This window comes from Danio rerio, chromosome 2, assembly GCF_049306965.1.
Source record: "Danio rerio strain Tuebingen ecotype United States chromosome 2, GRCz12tu, whole genome shotgun sequence".
In the NCBI taxonomy this organism is placed as follows: domain Eukaryota; kingdom Metazoa; phylum Chordata; class Actinopteri; order Cypriniformes; family Danionidae; genus Danio; species Danio rerio.
In genome coordinates, this window is record NC_133177.1 from 12,735,001 (window position 1) to 12,756,484 (window position 21,484).

Consider the following 21,484-nt stretch of genomic DNA (forward strand, 5'->3'; position numbering starts at 1 on the left):
AAAATACATTGCCTATATTCACTGAGAAATGGATAAAGTATTCATTTTCAAAATAGGGTGTACTCTATTATGCTGAGCACTGTATATACTTGAAATGTTTTAGCTAAAATAGATTTACAAATCTTTATGGTTTTACCATAGCTTTTCGCCATTAAAAAAATGAATCTTTCATTGAATCATGAAAATGATCTTTGAATTAAGTCTTTTATTTATTTTTTTTCGGAGAATGCTGGTAATCATAAACTGAAGTATTAATCGAAAGTTATATGAGCAATTCTATGCAAATATCAACCTTGCCATGAAAAAAAAAGGTTTTCACCAAAATACTGAAACCGTTTCTACGTTTATGCGTAAGTATTTTATAGTACTTTAGAAATATTCAAAAATGTCTCTGTTATTGTTTTTAAATAATTGTATTTAATTTACCACATAAGTGAAAAATTCACAACTGTCACATGCATAACGAAACTTTTTTTCTCATAAATACAAACATATAAAATAAAATCAATCATCTTTGTAGAGAGTCAGCTCTTCTCCTTTTGATTAGCATTGTTTTTTGGGGGTTTTTGCTGTTTAATTCACAGAATTTCTACAAAGCATGTTGTATACGGCAAACTGGCATACTTTTTTGATCGCATCCATAATGCTTTCTTATTTTCCTCATTTAAAATACTAAACATGTATACAGATATTTTTGATCCCTTAACTCTGTGGGTAGTTGTTCTGGAAAATATAAGCAGATGTTTCAATATAGTGTTAACGTATATTCCTATGTGAATTTATGTTTTGAGTTTTTACTGCAAATGTCACATCCATATGATGGAATTGCTCATATTGTATAATATATAATATTTTGTTGATTCAGAGCATTGATATTTAAGCTACTTCATTTGCTAAATGCTTTAAAAAAGTGTTGCTAATGTAACTTACCGTCTTTCTCCCTATACATTTACATTTCACTTTCTACCTAGACATGAAGACACTGACAATAGTCTGTTCTCCTTAATAAATGGCATCAGTCCTCAGACAATAAACAATTTTGAAATCGAGCCTGAAATAGGAAGAAAATCTTTTTTTTTTTAACTCAAGACATGATGACATTGTTTACAGAAGATGTTGTGTCAGACTCACACATGAACACTTACTCAAAGGAGACAAACCCCCTAATTGTCAATATTGCAACAGAAACCAAACTGTTAAACAAATTTTTGTCAAATACCTTATTTTTATTTGGAGAGACTTTAAATAAAATAATTTTAAATGTGAATATATTTTTATCAAAGGTAAACCTTAAAAATGGTTTTAGATTTGTATCTTATATATTAGGGCTGTGTGATTTGGGGGAAAATATCTAATCACGTTTTTTTTAAATTATTATTATTTTTTTTTAAAAACATTGGGATTTTGATTTGATTTGCGATCTAATTTGGTAGTCAATCTTCAGCTTAATAATCTGCATCGTAGCTTTTCACTACAAAAATGCATTGAGTGTTAGTTTGAAAAAAAATTGAAAAGATATTAATTTACTTAAACATTTATTTAAAATTATTTTTAAATATTCCGAAATGAAACACAAATTTTTATTTAGAGCAAACAGTAGGCACAAAATTATGACCTTACCTTTCTGTAAAAAAAGCTTAACTCAAATTCGGGAGATAGTGTAGCAGTTTATTAAACAAACAAAAAAATAATAATTATAAGAATACAGAAAACTCAGCAAACTAACATGACTGATAAGAGCCTATCTGTATCTTATATTGTCTAAAACAAAATAATTATTACAGATGCTACACAAAATGTCATGACATTAAACATACGTCTATGGTACTTCAAAATGGCTAAAATAGGTGCAGAACGAAAGTGTATATCTCCTATTCTGCATTTAGATAACATTTTTTTTTTAAAATCCTTCTTTGGTGACTACATTAAAAGGCAGCCTGTCTTTAGCGAGGTAGCGAGTTATGGCATGCGTTGCACCAGCTGTCTGTAAGTCCTTTCTTAAACTGGACAGTGAAGTCCACACTAGGGGCTTTGTGACTACTATAGCTAGTTTGTAACAAAATTTGTTAACATGTTCTTAAAGCAAACTGTAGTTAGTATCTCGTAAGCTCTCCATAAAGTCATGCGTATAGTCGCATTGAATGACGTAATATCCAAAAAGAACCATTTAAATCGTTAAACTGCTTTAAAATTCTGCATCCAATGCATTTATATATAACTGTTGTATGTAAATGACAAATTATATTTATATAGTACATCACCTTAACGCTACTCATAAAAAAACGGTATTGCTTTTAACATGTATGCATATAATAGGGTACAGTATGTGTCAAAAGCATCAGTGCAATATCAGACAGCACTTGTGAGAAAAGCACAGTTATACTGTTAACAGATTCATTCAAGCAGTGCGTGCAGGGCCGGTGAGCGCTCCGTGTATGCTTTGGTCACTCGGTTCTGTTATAAAAATTTATTTTCTTGTGATAACGGGATTTTGTTAAGACATATTTTCCGCACGCTTGCATATATGTATTAATATATGTATTATTTTTTTGCTTGTTAGTTTGATTAGTGTTGATTTCAAATACAATAAATATGTTTGTATAAAACTTGTAGTAACGGTGCTCATATTGGTGGGTGCGACTAAATTTTGGCTGATGCGCCTAAATTTTTAAAGTCAGGAGCACCTGTGCTACCAAGCAAAAAGGTTAATTTCGAGCCCTGCAGTCAGTTACTACAGACAACGCGCATACTTGCATCGCGAGCCATAAATGCACATGAAAGACACATGAAGTTATCAAAACATAAGACTTGAATTTTTTGTGACTTTGAAACCAAAATTTCCCATATTACTGCTGTCCTGTTTTTCTTTAATACTAATTTGTCTGTTAATTCTTCTGAAGTGACAGACGCCAGCATCCCATTCGTCCGCACTTTTTTCTGTGTGTTGCTCAATTCTGATTGGGCAGAACGAAAGTGTGTACACTCAATTGGCTAGTAAGAATGTCACACACAGAGGCCATGCACGTATTTTCCCTGGTTGGACGAAATTAAATACATATTTTATATCGCAGCCTCTTGCGATTATCTAACCGCAATGTTTCAAATTAAACAATGCCATTAGATTGTGAATAGTCAAACAGCCCTATTATATATTATTATTATTATTATTATTTATGTATTTTATTTTGTTTATTTATTGCTGTTGATGACTTTAATTGTTAGAATATTGTAATAATTATAGAAAAGTGTTATTTATAAAATGTCGTAAACTTGAATTTTTTTTTTTTTTGCCATGATACAGCCATAGAAGCTGATATGGCAATAAACTCAAAATTCTCTCTTTCACTCTGTCCTCCTCCTAACTTTGCTCTGAAAAGTGTTATTGACTCTCATAAAACTTACAGAAACCCTGTTTGTTAACTTTTTCTTAAGGTGTTTTTAAAAGTGTAACAAAATATGTCTAGTAGAATCAGTAAAGTTATGTTTGTTATGTGCTCTCCTAGGGTCTTTTACCCAAACATGTGGAAAGTCAAGTCTTGGTGGATGTTGAAGTGTGATCTCTGAGCTGACATGAGGAGGTTTCTCTAGATGTGGGCTTCAGTGGTGAAATGATGGCATCACATTGGAGGAACTCAGGCGATGAGGATGAGCTGATTTATTCTGGCGGGCTTCCACACTGTGAGGTGAGACTCATAGTTGATGTTACTGGATGCTTACTAAAGGGATAACTCCCTACACCCCTGGTTATGGATCATGGGTCATCTGTGTGTGCACAGTTCATGTGATGTGACTGGGTCATCAGAAAAGTATTTGCATGCTATATACACAGATTCTTTATTTCTAACCCTGTACAATCAGGCTGCTCGATATTGGAAAAATCTGACATTGCAGTATGATATGAATATAATTTCACCAGATGATTTGAACAGGTCTATTTGGGAAGATTTCATTAATTTAGATCAATTATGATCAAGTCTTTTCTATGCAGTGCATCTGCATAAAATAGAATAAGTTACAACCAAAAATAAATAAATAAACAGTGCTTTATTGTTTTCAACTACAGAAATTGAACAACCGAATGTAAAAGATGGTTGTCATTGTATAAATAAAAAAATAATAAAATATTTAATTATTAATCTAATTCTGTGATGTGACTATTTTGGATACACACATTGCAATTTTGAGAATATACTTATAATATAGCAAGAAATAAAGATGTATAAGAAAGAAAAAAGAAAGGAATAAGAAAGAAAACAGAAAATAAAGAAAATTAAATGAAAGAAAGAAGAAAGTAAAAAGACAAAGAAAAAAGAAGGCAGTAAAAAGAAAGTATAAAAGAAAGAAACAAGTAAAAAAAGAAAGAGGTAAAAAGGAAGTAAAATAATGTAAAAGAAAGAAACGAAAGTACAAAAGAAAGAAAGAAGCAAGGAAAAAGAAAAGTGAAAAGAGAGAGAAAAAGAAATAGAAAGAAATAAACAGAAAGAAAATGAAAGTAAGAAGTAAAAAAGGAAGTAAAAAATGTAAAAGATAAAAATTATATTAAAGAAACTAAGTAAAAAAGAAAGAATAAAGAAACAGACAGAAGGACAGAAAGAAAAAGTAAAGAGAAAGAAATGTAAAAAGAGAAAGAAAAAAGAAAGAAGTAGAAATAAAGAAACAAAGACAGACAGAAAGAAAATTAAAGAAAAAGGAATAAAGGAAGAACTAAAGAAAGAATTAAAAAAAAGAAAGAAACAAAGACAAAAATGAAGGAAATAAGGAAACAAAGACAGAAAGAAAGAACTAAAGGGAATGAAGGAAATAAAAAAGAATGTAAAAGAAAGAAACCAAGTAAAAAAGAAAGAAATGGAAAGACACAGAAATAAAGAAAAAAGAGAGACAGACAGAAATAAAGAAAAAAGAGAGACAGACAGAAAGAAAGACAGACAGACAGACAGAGTGAAAATGAAAGAACATTTAGCTGCTTGCAGTGATTACGGGGCCAAGCCCTTAATGCAGATCTTTTTGCTTGTTTTGGATTTTTTAAAGATTTTTTTAAACATTGCATAATTCTTACAATTTAAAATGTATTTTTAAATTATTGTTATTGAATTGTAAAATTAATTTATGAAAGTAAAAATTAAAATGAGCTTCAAACAAAATGCAGAACCTATTAAGCTTCAAATGCACTGGAGAGCCTGATGAGCATTAAATGCAGTGCAGAGCCTGATGAGCTTCAAATGCAGTGCAGAGCCTGATGAGCTTCAAATGCAGTGCAGAGCCTGATGAGCTTCAAATGCAGTGCAGAGCCTGATGAGCTTCAAATGCAGTACAGAGCCTGATGAGCTTCAAATGCAGTGCAGAGCCTGATGAGCTTCAAATGCAGTGCAGAGACTGATGAGCTTCAAATGCAGTACAGAGCCTGATGAGCTTCAAATGCAGTGCAGAGACTGATGAGCTTCAAATGCAGTGCAGAGACTGATGAGCTTCAAATGCAGTATGGAGCCCAATATGCTTCAAATGCAGTGCAGAGCCTGATGAGCTTTAAATGCAGTACAGAGACTGATGAGCTTCAAATGCAGTGCAGAGCCTGATGAGCTTCAAATGCAGTGCAGAGACTGATGAGCTTCAAATGCAGTGTGGAGCCCAATATGCTTCAAATGCAGTGCAGAGACTGATGAGCTTCAAATGCAGTGCAGAGACTGATAAGCTTCAAATGCAGTGCAGAGACTGATGAGCTTCAAATGCAGTGCGGAGTCTGATGAGCTTCAAATGTAGTGCAGAGCCTGATGAGCTTCAAATACAGTGTGGAGCCCAATATGCTTCAAATGCAGTACAGAGACTGATGAGCTTCAAATGCAGTGTAGAGCCTGATAAGCTTCAAACACAGTGTAGAGCCTGATAAGCTTCAAACACAGTGTGAAGCCTGATGTGCTTCAAATGAAGTGCGAAGCTTGATGCGCTTCAAATCCAGGGTGGAACCTGATGAGCTTGAAATGCAGTGCGGAACCTGATGAGTTTAAAAATGCAGTGTGAGCCAGCTTCACATGAAGTGCAGAATCTGATGAGCTTCAAACACATTTGGAGCCTAATGAGCTTCAAACGTAGTGCAGAGCCTGATGAGCTACAAACGCAGGGTGGAGCCTGTTGAGCTTCAAACGCAGGGCGGAGCCTGATGAGCTTCAAAGGCAGGGCGGAGCCTGATGAGCTTCAAATGCAGGTTGGAGCCTGATGAAGCGTAGATTATCTGAGCCAAATCTCTGAATAATTGGTTCAGTTTTGAAGGACGAGTAGCATTCAAATTTATTAATGTTCTTTCAAAATGGTCACTGCTGTAATGGGTGGAGATTTTAATGTATGGCATTGGTTTGAATCTGCATGATCGGTGAAATCTTTTGTGCCTAGTTTTATTTTTTTTAGCTCAAACGGCTAAAAAGTTATAACCGTTTAAATGTTGAAAGTTTGGTCTGCTGGTGGCACTATAGAGTTAGTTATAAAGACTACAAATTTGGTCAGTTATCTTCTATTAATCACCACTACAATTGTTCCAAATTTCATCATTTTCATCATTTTTGATAATAATAATAATAAAGAAAACCTACAAGAACAATAGGGGGCTTTGGCACCTTCTGTGCTTGGCCCCTAATAAAGAAAGAAAGATATAAGTAAAAATAAGTAAGTTAAAAAAAAGAAAAAAGTGAAATAAAGTAAAAAAAAGAAACAAAGAAAAAATGAAAGAATAAAGGAAGAAAATAAAACAGAAAGAAAGAAACAAAGACAGACAGATGGATAATGAAGGAAGACAAAGAAAGAAAGAACTGAAGAAGGTGAAAAAGAAAGAAACAAACAAACAAAAAGAAACGATGAAAGAAATTAAGGAAGAAAAAGTTGTAACAGTTTAAATGTTGAATGTTTGGTCTGCTGGTGGTACTATAGAGACTCCAAATTTGGTCAGTTATCTTCTATTAACCACCACTACAATTGTTCCAAATTTCATCATTTTCCTACTTACTCTTTATATGGCTTCCATTGACTTCCATTTTGGGAAGAAACAGAAGAATAATAATAAAAAAGAAAAACTACAAGAACAATAGGGCTTCACCAGGGCCTCGTCAGGCTTCACCTTCGGTGCTTGGCCCCTAATGAAGTAGGAAAAATAGAAGTAAAAATAAGGAAGTAAAAAAAGAAAGTAAAATAAAGAAAGAAAAAAGTAAAATAAAGAAAGAAAACAGAAAAAAGAAAGAAAAAAATGAAAGAATAAAGAAAGAAAGAAAGACAGAAAGAAAGAAAGAAAGAAAGAAAGAAAGAAAGAAACAGCAAGACAGACAGGATAATGAAAGAAAACATGAAAGACAAAGGAAGAAATAACTAAAGAAAGTGAAAAAAAAGAAGGAAACTAAGAAAAAGAAACAATGAAAGAAATGAAGAAAGAACTAAAGAATGTGGAAAAAGAAAGAAACATACAAAAAGAAACAAAGAAGTGAAAAGGAAAAGTCAAGATCGAAAGAACTAAGGAAAGAAAGAAATAAAGAAGTTTTAAAGAAAGAAACAAAAGTAAAGAAAGAAAGTAGAAAAAAGAAAAGTAAAAAAGAAAGAAAGAAAGAAAGAAAGAAAGAAAGAAAGAAAGAGAAAAAACTCAAATGCTCAAAATGTTTATTTTTATAGTTCACACAGCTCACATACACTTTGTTTTTGAATTATTTATGGGGTTCCCCCTAAAGTCAGGGAATATTATATTTAGAATATATAAATCTTGGCTCAGTGATTAGCACTGTTCCCTCACAGCAAGAGGATCGCTGGTTTGACTTGACTGCTTAAGTCACTTCAGTTAATGCGAGATGTATTGTTTTGTGTTCCATTGGTAAAGTCCCTGCAGAAACCTGTTGTTCAGTTTATAGGATTGGACAAAGTTATGCTGTTGTGCAGTCTGTTGTTGTTGAGTCACTGAATCGTGTAGAATGCACAAGCTGTGTTGCTTCCTTATCCAAATCTACTCATTATTCCTGAATGGCAGCGTTTTAAGCACACTCATTTTAAAGAAATTCTTATTTTCCAAACATTTGGTCTATTGTGTTTTCCATGCGTTGCAGTTGCCTTCCTTGTTTAATGGTTGTATCACTGAGGTTTTGTTTATAGCCATGTGTGCTAAATCTGTTTTCTAATGTGGTGAGTTTGCATATCAAAAGCAGTCACTTGGAAGTGGTTGAAGGTTCTTAGCTTTGGTTAATGATTTGACTGTTGATGAACTCTGCCTTTGACATTTTGATACATGTGTGTTTCAGCAAGAAACAAGTCTGGATTTTTCCACACGCTTTCAAAGTCTGGAGTTTATTTGCTGTCGAAAAATTCCTTTATAGCTCAAGAGAAACATGAAAGACTGTAATCTGTAATCATAAGTGTGTGCTGCAGAAGAAATGAAATTCTTTGGATGCTCTTGAAGGAAATTCCCTGGCAGGCTTTCTCGCAAGCAAGGGACATCCGTTTATCTGCAAGCAAGCTGTGGGGGAAGATTTTCTAAAGAGTCTGAACCACACAGTCAAATTGCATCGCAGCTACAATGCAAACAGCTGGTGTGAAACCTCTTCCTTTTGAACACATGGTCAATGTGGGGACCATCTGAATGCTGATGCCATCAAATTAAATGAGTAGTATTTCTTTTGGTGTAGTTTGATTTTTACTGGCGAATTTCACATTTATTGCCCTGACCTCAAATTAAAAAAAAAAAAAAAAAAAGTTTTTTTTTTTTTTTTTTTTTTTTTATCTGCAAGTTTAACACTGACCATCTTTACTAGGGCTGTAAAGATGGTAAATTTACATTGCTGGGTTTAGATTTTCTGTATTTATATTGCTAACACTTTAATTTGATGGTCCATTTGAGTATTAGTAGATAACTGCTTAATATCTGTTGATACTGACATTTAATAGTCCTTCAACAGGCATTTAACTGTAAAGAAACTTTAAGAAACTGAAGAGACCAAGAAACTTTGCAAGTACATGTCAACTTACACTAACCCTAATAGGTTAGTATGGAGGTTTCCCAGTGATTGGTTTCAGCTGGAAGGGCATCTGCTGCTTAAAACATATGCTGGATAAGTTCACTCAGCTGTGGGGGCCACTGATTAATAAAGGGACTAAGCCAAAAAGAAAATGAATGAATAAATGAAAACCTCTGTTTGGAAAGAATGAATAATTTTAGATTGACTTGGATGACTTTGTAGGGGAGTGCACCTGCGTAAAATATAATAAACCAACTACAAACATAGATAAATGCAAAAGAGCAAATAAAGAAGTGAACGAGTCTTACACCACAAAGTGTCTAAACAATCGATTTCACTATAAAGAGCACTTTAATTCGTCACTGTTAATTAATCGTAAATGCTTCTCAACACTGTGTTTCTGCATGGAACAAAACTGCTGCAACTAAACAAAGTTATGCCAACTGTGAGCTAGTTTGAAGTTCTGAGCTTGTACACAGAGGCTAATACCCACACACACTGGATTCACTTAGACGTTCACTTATTACATCTTTTGCCCACACAAGTTTGTTGTTTCCAATGGAGGCGTGCTGCTCACGTTTTCCAGGCGCACCTGAAAGATTGCCACGAGTGCACCACGTGAAAAGAACTGGACTGATTAGCTTCATTCCTGGTATGGAATATACACATTTCTGCTCCAAAGAGAAAAAAAACGAAATAAAACATACCAAACAATTTTGTAATATAGTTTATCAAAAGTGCCTTTCAGGGTGCTTTCACACCTAGACTGTTGTTTCGGAACCTGACATGTTTCCCCAGATGGCCCAGTTCAATTGGCATATGTGAATCCAGCTATCGCTCTCGGATCTGCGCCAAAACAGTCTGAGATTGTCTGAGTGAGGTTGACTCGGCTTAATTGAAATGAACTCTGGAGCTAATTGAATTGTTGTGAGAAAGCAATATGATTCATAGAACTAATGAACCAAGCTATATTATGTGTATTATGGTTATGTAATAGACATATATAAGGCTATATGAAAAGAGAGGAATTATGAGTTGGGCGTTATTACATTCCTACCGTTGAGTGTGCGTTTCATGTCAAATGCGAAAGTGAAAGCATGCTAAACTATTACCGAGAGCTGTTTGTCCACTAGAAAAATTTACCAAATTGCAGTCTTGCTTTTTGTTATTTATCTTTATAATGTAAAGCCTATAATGTAAAGCCTATAATGTATAACTCTAGCCAAAAGCTATGTGACAATGTCTGTGGGTGTCACCATTCAAAGTTAAAGTGCAGCTTTTCGCTTGTAATGTCTTATTACTCATTGTCATAATTAAAAATAAGGACGCATGACAGCTGAGCAGGACCTTGAAAATAAACCCTAAAACTGACCAATGAGACGAGTTTAATCGCACATGAATTGTTTTAGCTATTTTGGTCCATTTAGAAACTTTTGAACAAAAACAATCATGTGAAAATTTTAATTCATATTTTGGAACAAAAGAATCAATCTACAGGTGTGAAAGTACCCTCAGACAGAAATGCAGCATCCTTTGATTATATTTGTACTCCCTAAAAGGGAAATACTTGACAAATACTTTTTTCTAAAAATAAGAAAAAAATTTTTGTTTATTTATTTATAAAGTTGTAAATTTGAAGTTTAACCTCCGACACCTTAGCTGCCAGAAAGTTTTTACAGTGTGGCCGACTGTAATCAAGACTCCACATTGCACACTCTGTAATGTGACTATTGCAATTTTTTCTACTGTGAGGGAATGAGTTTTATGATTTGGTTTCACTTTTTTTTGTTTTACTCAAACACTTCCAAAAGCACGTTCTTTTATAAAAGTTGGCTGAAAAAAAAAAGTGAGTAAGCGAGTGATACTGATTTCGGTGATTTGTCGGTGTTTCGCTGCACTGCTGTGGTATTAGTTCACTCCCATGAATCAACATTTTTGTGCTCAGTCTCCCGAATCTTTCCACTGGCTTTCTGAATGAAGACCTTTGTATAAACTCCTGTCCACACGTTCATGGCAGGTTGAAGGTCGTCTATTTATAGAATCTGACGATTAGTGTTAACATCGGCCCTCCCCTTTAATCTAATATCTGGCACTGTTTTTCTGCTGAAATGGAGTCAGGGGACGGGATGTCTGTTTGCTGCCGGTGGTAGGTCTGTCTTCATTAGGAGTTTCCAACTGAGTGATGAGGAAGGGGAAACCTGTTGTCTGCATGTTGATTAGATGAGGCAAAGATTTCATTTGTGAATGGGAAGATTTAAGTTTTGTCATGTTTTTTTTCTGTGCATGTTCTGTTTGGCTCAGCTAATCTGTATTAACAGTGTCTTTTGATTAGTAACTATTTCTGTCTAGTAATACTAAAACTTTATACTAAAATGTCCCCATGGTAAATAACATGAGCTCATCTTATTTGGCCTGCAGCTGTGTTACTTATTGTCGAAGTTTCAGACTTATTATGTATGGAGACGGGCAAGCTTTGGAAATCCACAGGATTGTGTCTGCTCTTTGTCCATTTAAAGGAGCTGTATGTTATTTTTTGACTCTTCTAAAGCAAAGAGAGAGTGATAAGTGAGAATTGATCTGTTTCACAAATACGAGGTCAAAAAGTATAGAATAGTGTGATTTCTCATTCTGTTATATGCACAAGTAGAAAAGTAGGAATGCACCGATCCCGATACTTGGATCGGATATTGCTTCGATACCACATATTTTTGTTGGATCAGGTACCGGCCAGCTGATACCAATCCAAATCCGCTATATTCTGTGTTTATAAGCCAACTAAGCCTTGAAGGCAGCCTATTATAAAGCACTAGGAAGTTGCTATATAGTCTTACTATATCCCAAATGTTCTGAAGCCATTCTACAGCTTAGTGTGAAGTACTACAGATGAATATTAAAGTGATTTAAATTCATGTTCAGTTCAGCACTTCCTGCCGCTCCACTTGTCAATCATTCTTCGTTCATTCTTTTATTCAAGCTGCGTGTCGCCCTTATGACTAGCCGAAAAACTCTCTAATACTTGTTTCTATTAGTTTAAATAATTAGTGGACAAATGGATTTAGTTTTGCATTATATGGGTTAATTTTTACCTTCAATAAGGAGTTCATTGGTGTTTCTGTTGTGTGTCTGTTATATAGATCAGCAGATCGCATTCGCAATACTGGAGTAGAGAGGGTTATTACCTGCTCTTCACACACAAAGTGGGCCTACCTGAAATGTTTAATTAGAAAAGGCTCTATAATACATTGGACAGATCCTTAATGCACTGATTTCTTACCTTTGAGCTGCTGTTTTGGAAGTGACCGCAGATATCAGGGGGCTGCATGCTAGAGCAGCACAATTCTGGCTAAAATAAGAATCGCGATTTTTTTATTTTTTATTTTTTATTTTTTTTTTTTTGCTTAAAATAATCACAATTTTCTCACAATTCTGTAGATGTAAAATAAAGGTTAATATGAGTGGGCTATTATTATTGTTTTTTTCCTCAAACATATGGTAAAACAACAATAGTAATAATATTATGTGTAGGTCTGCTGGTTTCTATAATAATTTTATTCAACTTATAATAATTCTGATGTTAAATTATGTTTGAGATATATGCCTATGCTTGCAATCTGTCATTGACAACATTATAAGACCATTATTCATTAGAAAAAATCAACATTATATAGGCTAGAGTAGTTATACTAACACTGTAAACATTTATTTTCATGCACAACTGTGTGTTAGCTATGAAAGAAAAAACATCAAATGCTTGACGCAATCTCTTAACTCTAAAATACGATATGATTATTTTAAATGACGTGCTCGCTTTTGGTTTAATTTTCACTGCCATGTGCTGTTCATACTTCGTGCGCGGCTCTCAAACGATCACTCTGTGTCACAAACTGAATATTATTAACAACTTTATTACGTGTTACTTACAACATATGCAGGTTCTGTTTACTAAAGTAGACGCGTGCACATCCATCATTAAGTAGAGCGTGCGCCCGCCCCCCGTGGTAACAGCTCACGGTCAGCAGCTTGCATCACGTGTGATTTCCCGGCCACAAATACTGTATTATATGAAGACAAAAACAACATTTTTAGGTGAATTATACCTTGCAAATACAGTATGTGACTCTTAACATCATTTGAAGGTGTCCATGTCGCTGAGCAATGTATGTGAAACAATGAAAAGTGCAGCCGCCTTTGCTTCTCTCCTGATCTTGAATATATGATTGGCAGAATCATAGAAATGCTGGATTAAGATCGTCTAGGGGGTCGAATCGAGATCGCAATCTTTTTTCGATTCATTTTGCAGCTCTACTGCGTGCTGTGTCTCAGATGCATCAAATGCTTCATTCATGCGCCAGCTCACTTTAAGAATAGTGCGGCTTTGATATGGTTTCTCTTTCTCGTCTTTTGATTCTCAACTTGTTTGTTTATTAAACAAATGAGGGTTAATATGAATAAACACTAAACACCGCACTCTGACACAAGTGTTCATGTATTTGACCATTAAAGCGCTCACATTAAGATCGCGGTAGATGTGTGTGTGTGCTCTGCTGTCCGAGGCTAAGCGCGGCGCGCATGCAAACATACACACGCTACCTGTCCGAGGCTAAGCACGGCGCGCACACACACAACAGCACGTGCACTTTTGCGCTTTTAAAAACATGAATGATTCGCATCCCGTGCTGCAAAAGTTATATTAAAGCACATGCTTTTAGTCATTTTCACGTGGAACTGAGCTTTGCAGAGGCAAAGAGTTTTCACACGTGTACAACTGGAAAGGGGGCGGTACGTGATGGAATAACCGTTTATCTCGATTAATGGTTTTTCATAATCGTTACAAGCCAAAATCGAAATCGGATTTTCGATGAATTGCACAGCCCTAAAACAAAGCAAGCCAGTGGCGACAGTGGCGAGGAACAAACTTCAGCAATTGATGAAAGTGAAGGAAAAAAGACCTCGAGAGAAACCAGGCTCAGTTGGACAAAACCGTTACTAGGGCTGCACGATTAATCGAAAAAAGATCACAATCTCGATTTGACCCTACACACTTCTTGCCAAAATCGTGCAGCCCTAACCATTACTTAAACTTCTTGTTTTTATTATTTTATGCTAAATAATAAAATAAAAATAAAGTGTATGCTAATTAATTTCGCTTTTTATGTGCGTTTTAAAAATGTATGCACTTCTTGTTATTTCCATTTAGCATTTTTATTTGCATATCTAAATGTGCTTTCAAATAGGTGGATGGAATTAGAGCTGCATGATTCTGGCAAAAATGTGAATCTGAAAATGTGAATTTTTTAACTTAAAATCAAAATCACAATTCTTTCTCACGTTTCTGTGAATGTAAAATAAAGGTTAATATGATTAGCCTATTATTATTATTAATTCTCAAACATATGGTAAACAATAATAATATTAGGCCTCTGTGTAGGTCTTCTGTTTAAAATGCTAAATTTTGTATAGTCATTCTGGACTTGAACAGACTTTCAATATGTCCTGTTTTTTATTTTACAGTAAAATGATCACATCATAATATAACTATTCAGAATTCTGAAGTTGAATTATTATGTTTAAGACATTTGCTTGTCATCTTTTATTAACAACATTATTGACCATTTGTTTTTTACTAGTAAAATTAGAATTTTGTCATTATCAGACTCCTTCTTGCATTATATCCAACATTATAAATAGGCTAGGGTTGTTATACTGACACAGTAAACATTTATTTTCATTCACAACACTTTGTGTTTACTATGAAAGAAAAAAACATATCAAATGTTTGTCGTAATCATAACTGTAAAATGCGATATCAATATTTAAATAATGTGCGCACAGGTTTCACTTTTGAGTGCGGCTCATGGCTAACCCTAACTGTGTGAAAAAAAAAAACACAAACATGCAAATCAAACCTCCCGCACGGCCCTCAAACGATCGCTCTGTGCAACAAACTGAACGTTATTTACAACTTTATTACCTGTTATCCACAGCCTATGCAGCTTCTGTTCACTAAAGTAGTCATAAAACGTAGTCACTAAAGTATTATAGACTGGCACACGCGCGTTCTCTGCAATGTTGCCAGATTGTAAAAAATGACATAGGCGGGTAGTGTAAAATTGGGCGGCTTTGTAACTGCGTGCCCGCCAGTCCTGGTCTTAGCCAGTCCTCCACTTATAAACCTGTTATGATCCCCCAAAGTGGAGGCCATAGCCCCTGTTCTCCACATACAAACGCTAACAACAGTTGTGATCTCCGAACGAGACTACAGATTGTTGGGCGGTGCTTTTTAGTTTTCAGTGGGTTTTAGGCTAGAAACAGTCAGCTACATCTGGCAACACTGGTTCTTGGAAGTAAACAAACAGCTGGCGGTCAGCTCAAGTGTGATTTCGCGTGAACCAATACATCATTACATGAAGACAGAAATGACATTTTTGGGTGAATTAAACGTTATAATACAGTATGAGACACTTTTAACACCATTTGTGTCAATGTTGCTGTGAAGATTTGTGCGATTGCCTTCTCTCCTGACCTTGAAAATATAATTGGCTGAATTTTAGAAAAAGCTGAATTAAGTTCGTGTTTAGGGTCGAATCGAGATTGTGATCTTTTTATCAGTTAATCGTGCAGCCCAAGATGGAATCATAGCTATTGTTATCTTTTTGTTGATGTTTATAAAAGCAATTGACACCAAATTGTTATTAATTTAAAAGTGAAAGTAATTAAATGGTTTGCAGAATTTATCATTTATTTTTTAATACCCTGCCACAGTATTACTGGTATTTCCACACTGTAAAAAAAAATCCTGGTTGCCTTAACTTTTTAAGTTGAATCAAATTAATCTTACAATTCTATTGAACTTATGTTAAACTGACTTAAAACAGCTTACATAACTGCATAAATTAAGTTAGCACATGATTAACTTAGTTTAATAAGTTACAGTGAACTAAAAACATGCTGTCTTGACTAATTTATCATTAAATAATTTTACAGTACAGCGTTGATTATCGAGTAGGAAAATTGTCAACGTCACAACTCTACTTTACAGATACTTTTAGTAAATTCAATATTTTGAATATTATAGTATTTGAATATTAGTATTTTTACCGTCAGGAATGGTAGACTTCTGCTGGTTACTTTTTAAAATACACTAATAACTCACACAGGGCCATGAGTGTGCAAAGTATAGTTGTTTACTTTAGCTCGAGAAAGATGTTTTCACTAAGTTTTTATTTTATTTTTTTCTATATTTATTTATTTATTTATTTATTTAACACAAAACTACAAGCGATTGCCTAAACATGAGCTTTTATGTAAACAGCCCTTAAATCATACAAAGACTGGCTGGTTGTTAATCACAGGTTTTTAGCACAGAATGTCTGATTCTGATTTCAGGCTGGTTGATCGATGCATCTCTAACTGGAAAAGAGTCTTAGGCTTGGAGGATCATAACTCTATTTTTTGTGGACCTCTGAAAATAATCAGAAGACCTCTGCAAAGACCATTAGTATTTGCATATTTGTGTCAGTAAATGATGACACATTTTTTTGTTTTGTAAATGCGGGAATCTCTGTCTAGTTCAGAATGTAGAGAGGGATTTTATGTATGTGATGTGTGTGTGTGTTTGTATGCACACATCATGCCATTGTTGTACAATTTTATTGTGAAATGCATTTTTTGTAAATGATTGAGTTGGGTGGAGTTGTTCTCTAACTCATTTTTTTTTTCTCTGCTCAAGGCATTTCGATGGTTGACCACAGTTTCCTCAATGAATAAAGCAACACAGTTGCGGTTGTCTTAACGTTTCCGCCTGTTTCGTCACTTGTGGATAAATAATAATCCTAAAAACATATTTCTATTATAATAAAATAATGGTCTTTATTTCTCATTTATTCATTCAAATGTTTTAATAATTTCATTTATTAATGGATCAAGAAACTGTTTGTCCAAAATGAAAATTGCAATCATTGGTACCCTCACATTGGTAAAAACTTTCATTTGACTCTAAAGATCTTTTAAAGGGCCATGAAACCCCCTCGTTTTAGCAGGGTGTTTTCACACCTCTACTTTGGAAAAAGTCAGAAAATTGGGCGTGTCCAGCTCTGTTTAGGGGGAGTGTCGGAGGAAGAAAAGTGGGATGGTGTGGGAGTGTCTATTTGGAGTTTCAGAGTCAAAATACACACACACAGTAGAAAGTGATGGTGTTTAACCTACATGGACATCTGTAGTCGAATTATTTGCCAAATTATTAAATGTTGGACTTTAACTGCAGTTTGGCTCTTTCATTCAGGGAATTCATTCATGCCCCTCGCGACAAACGAGATATTTGATTCGAGGAACTGCTCTAAGCGTGTATTTTTCATGCAATGTTTTAAACCGCACGGCGAATGAGAGAAAAAAGACCTCAGCATTTCCCGGAAGCTTAGATGCACACGGCAGGTAGCGTCAGAAAGCTGTGTGTGTTATTCCGGTCACTAAATGCGGTGAAAATCCTACACGAGGTTAAAGTTTGGTTGTGGTGCTAACATGTTTACACTCAGTGCAATGGTTAACTTGGTTCGATACGAACAAACTAAATAAACAAAGAGCGCTGGTCGCTCACTTACCAAATCTGTAGAGACAAGACAATCACCAGCAACTAGAGCCGCGTTTTTATGAAGAGAATACTACCAGCGAATCCGGATCTCAGCATTTGCAGATGAGAACAGCTCTCAGGTAAACAATAATCCTCCTTAGACACGTAAGTTATTGTTGTCGAGCGTCGCATACACTGTTAATCCACACGTGAGTCTGAGCTCTCACAGAGAGAAAATGAAAACGAAACTTAACTGCAGCAAACTATAAAAGCAACACTTCACGCTTGTTTTGCCAATACAACGTGGTGTGAGTGTCGTCTAAACACTGTGACAGTAATGAATATTAATGAGGTTGCACAATAGAGCGCGCCGATTGGTTTGAACCAAGCCTTACTCATGCATTAATGCATCACACTGTAAGACGTAATAAGACACACTCTGGCACAGACGCCCAGTCTGCACCAGGCCCGTGCAGAGACCGTCCAAAGGGCATGTGCAGGATAAATTTTTTGAAGAGCGGGGAGCGGTGTTGTCGCACGCGTTCTGATCAGCTGTGTTGTCGCGCGCCTACTGAAGGGCGGGACAGAGGGTGTGCCGCGTCGCGGGGGCACTTTTGATCATTTTCGAAGGGCACTTTCTATCCAAGACTAAAAAGGGCATGTGCACTGCACAGGTTGAGCCCTATGTGTGCACGTGCCTGGTCTGCACGCTGGAATACACGCTATTATGTCATGACCATGACGCAGCTTCAAAAATTCGTTTCAAACCGGAAGTACGAATTTGCTTGAAATAACGCAAAAACAACTTCAATTTTTTTTTGTGAAACATAGGTGTCCTAATAGTGTTTTCAGCAGTGTGGGACACATATACGACTGTCAACAGCTCAAAAATGTGTTTTGGTGTTTCGTGACCCTTTAAAGAATGTTTGTTCCAGATATTTTTTTAACAGTTTGCTCTCATTTTATGGACAAATACACAGACTTTGTTCAAATATCTTTGGTCTAATCAAGCAAAAGTCAAAAAAGTTCATGTCTATACACTGTCCACCAGGCTTCCGGTGCTGACAGCAGTTTGTTCTAACACCATTGAAAATACATGGCTCTTGGTGCTAATTTTGGTATCAAAACAAAACGCACAAAAAACATGTTAACTGAACAGCACAATTTTTAAAATTAAAAATTTTAAATTACATTTCTACAGTTTAAAATGTGATGTCATTTGTTCACTGCAAAAAAAATTCAGCTTTATGTCAAATATTAATTCTGCGACACTTACTTATGTTTGTCTTGCTTCTCTGGAAACTATGGCTCTTTAAAATGAAGGTTGCTAATGCTAAACCTGAAACCATGTGTAAAATACCACAAATAAGGATGTTTTTACACTAAACTCTAGGGATGTAACGGTATCAGAATTTCACGGTACGGTAATACCTCGGTATCAATGTCACGGTACGGTATTTATTGAATCATTTACAGGAAAAAACAAAACTTATGAAAATACTCCAAAAAAGTGCCAAAAGTGTCAATGACATACAAATTAGCCATCTATCTGTAAGCTTTGAAACAGGAACTTCAATTTTAATAACAAAAAAAATATTAAACCATGTAAAAAAAATAAAGTTTTTAATTTAGTATTGTTGAAAACTCATCACATTCAACATTTAATCACTCACTAACTTAGATAGAGATGGGTTTAAAGGAAAATTATCATATAAATATAATCTGGTAAAAGCTGGTATCTCTGGGCATTTACAATGTCCCCTGCAACAGAAAAAAAACCTCTCATTTGGGACTGAGGTTTCTGGGACAAGAGAGATATGACTTATATGACTTATTTCTCGAGCGCCGAAAACGGAGCGTTTCGAAAACGCTGGAGAGGCTGTTTTCATTCTGAAAAGCTGCTGCTCCGTCTCAGTGTGGATGGGGAAAGACGGAGACATCTGAAAACGGAGGCGGGGCTGCAAACGTTCGCCTATCTGATTGGGGCTTTTCCTCAATATTAAGTAGCCTAACACAGTTCAGTCTCGCATCCTCTTCTTGTAAGTTAAGACGTCGCAAGTTTGATTAAGGCTGCAGTCTCCCCCTTCTCAGTTTGATATGGAAAACATACCGAGGACACGGGTAAATCTTTAAAGGGAACAGTGTACTTTATAACTTCATTCACATCACCTTGGCTACGTTGTTTCACTTTCTCAACAATAAAATGTAAACATGATTTAAGGAACTGCATATTTCCTTTTTAATATTAGAAAACTTAACAGACAGCAGAAATGTTGAGGCGTCGTGCTGCATAAGATGAGCGTCATCTTCACTGTGTGGAAATTTATAACAAAACGAAGCCGATAACAACTGCCTCCTTTCAATTTCAGTGAAAATACGAAACACACCCTCTCTTTTGCTGAATATCAGTTTTAATAATCGATAATTATAAAAGTATAACATACAATAAGTTTATACATTGTAGGAAATAAAGGCAAGCGATCAGTCAATGTACCTGTATTAATCATTAACTTATCTCTGCGCTTAACCAAAACATGTTACCCGTGAACAAGTAACTTAATAGATTCCAATGACCAAAGTCAGGGAATTGGCCTATGTCGTTAGATAAAGACAACAACATGAATGAAATATCACGTTTAGCAAATATAGTGAGATTAGATCCAGCGGGAGATGCTTGATGAGAAGTCCGACAAGCAGAGCTCTCATCTGGGTAGAAATGCTGGAGCGCTTGCCTGAGAGTGTCTGTGGTCACGTGATGTGCGTTTTCAGCGTTTTGGTGTGGACGGAGAGCAGTTCAGAAACGCTGGGTAAAACGCGAGTGTGGACGCGGATCGTTTTCATTCTAAAACGCCGTTTTAAAACTAAAACACACTAGTGTAAACGGGGCCTCAGAGTTTTACAGCTCTTTTTGATCCCCGCTTCTAGCAGCACACTCCATTTCCGCATTACTGGATCTGTAGCGACAACAGACCGCAAGGGATGATGGGAATTGTAGTTTTCGCTACCTCCCGTTCGCTTCATTCGCCTGAGCAAATTTTCTCAGAAGACCTATAGTTTTACCGAGTCATGCGACTTCGGTAATATCGAAAAAAATGAATATTGCGGTATGACGGTATTTACAATACCGTTACATCCCTACTAAACTCGCTTGATAGCTTTAGTCACGTGTTTGAATTTTCCCATAGTCTTGTATTTCCTGGGTTTCTTCAGGGCATATTTGGTTGCTCTGTGTATCACTGGCCTTCAAAGGAGATTTACTGCTGATCACATTCACTGTACTTTCCTCACATGATGTAAAGGCATTGTTGGGCAATAGCGCATTACTAGTAATGCGTTAATGTAACAGCATTACTGTTGACAGTAACTGATACTGTAACACATTACTTTTTAAATATAGTAACTTCATTACCTATACAATATGATGTGTTTGTCCGTTACTATGTTCATTATTTCGACTTCAGTCTAGCACACATCTTCCTGTTTACAGCGGCAACACTTTGTGAAATGCCAATCAACCAACCAATGTGGCACCAGGCTAGGCCTAAGTGGCCAGGTGAAAGCAAAGACCGAATGCACGCGAGGTACACCAAGTGAGAAAGACAGAGTATGCGTGAGGTAGACCAAGTGTGCACGAGATAGAGCTAGAGATTATTAACGATACTATTACTCATACTACTATGTTTGTTGTTTTAAACAAATAAGCATACATTTGTTATCTGTATAACAAAATCGATTAGTTTAGTAGACACAGTGGCACAATTCTGTTATATTTAGAAATGTTTTTATTGTGTTGCATATTTTTAGAGCTGTTATAAAAAAACAGACTTTGCATTTTGAATATACACAGTTTATTTTACATAAGGTCTTGACATACCATGTTTAATTTGTGGTTAGTTTGAAAAATTGCTCCGATTTAATTTTTGAGCTGCTGTTATATTTTTGT

General features: G+C 35.4%; 2 protein-coding genes across 9 annotated transcripts in view; both read left to right on the forward strand.

Moving 5' to 3' along the window:
* Window positions 1-21,484, forward strand: part of ro60 (Ro60, Y RNA binding protein) — a 489,528-nt gene that overhangs the window by 382,446 nt on the left and 85,598 nt on the right. The window lies entirely within an intron of this gene.
* arhgap21b (Rho GTPase activating protein 21b) overlaps window positions 1-21,484 on the forward strand; it is a 104,103-nt gene that overhangs the window by 1,532 nt on the left and 81,087 nt on the right. For all 8 annotated transcript variants that reach the window (XR_012390729.1, XR_012390730.1, XR_012390735.1 and 5 more), the window contains exon 2: window positions 3,504-3,683. Coding sequence is in view for 4 of the 8 variants with exons in the window: in XM_009298105.5 (XP_009296380.1) it covers window positions 3,609-3,683 (75 nt within the window). In the remaining 4 variants the exon portion in view is untranslated. The remainder of the gene's footprint in view (window positions 1-3,503; window positions 3,684-21,484) is intronic.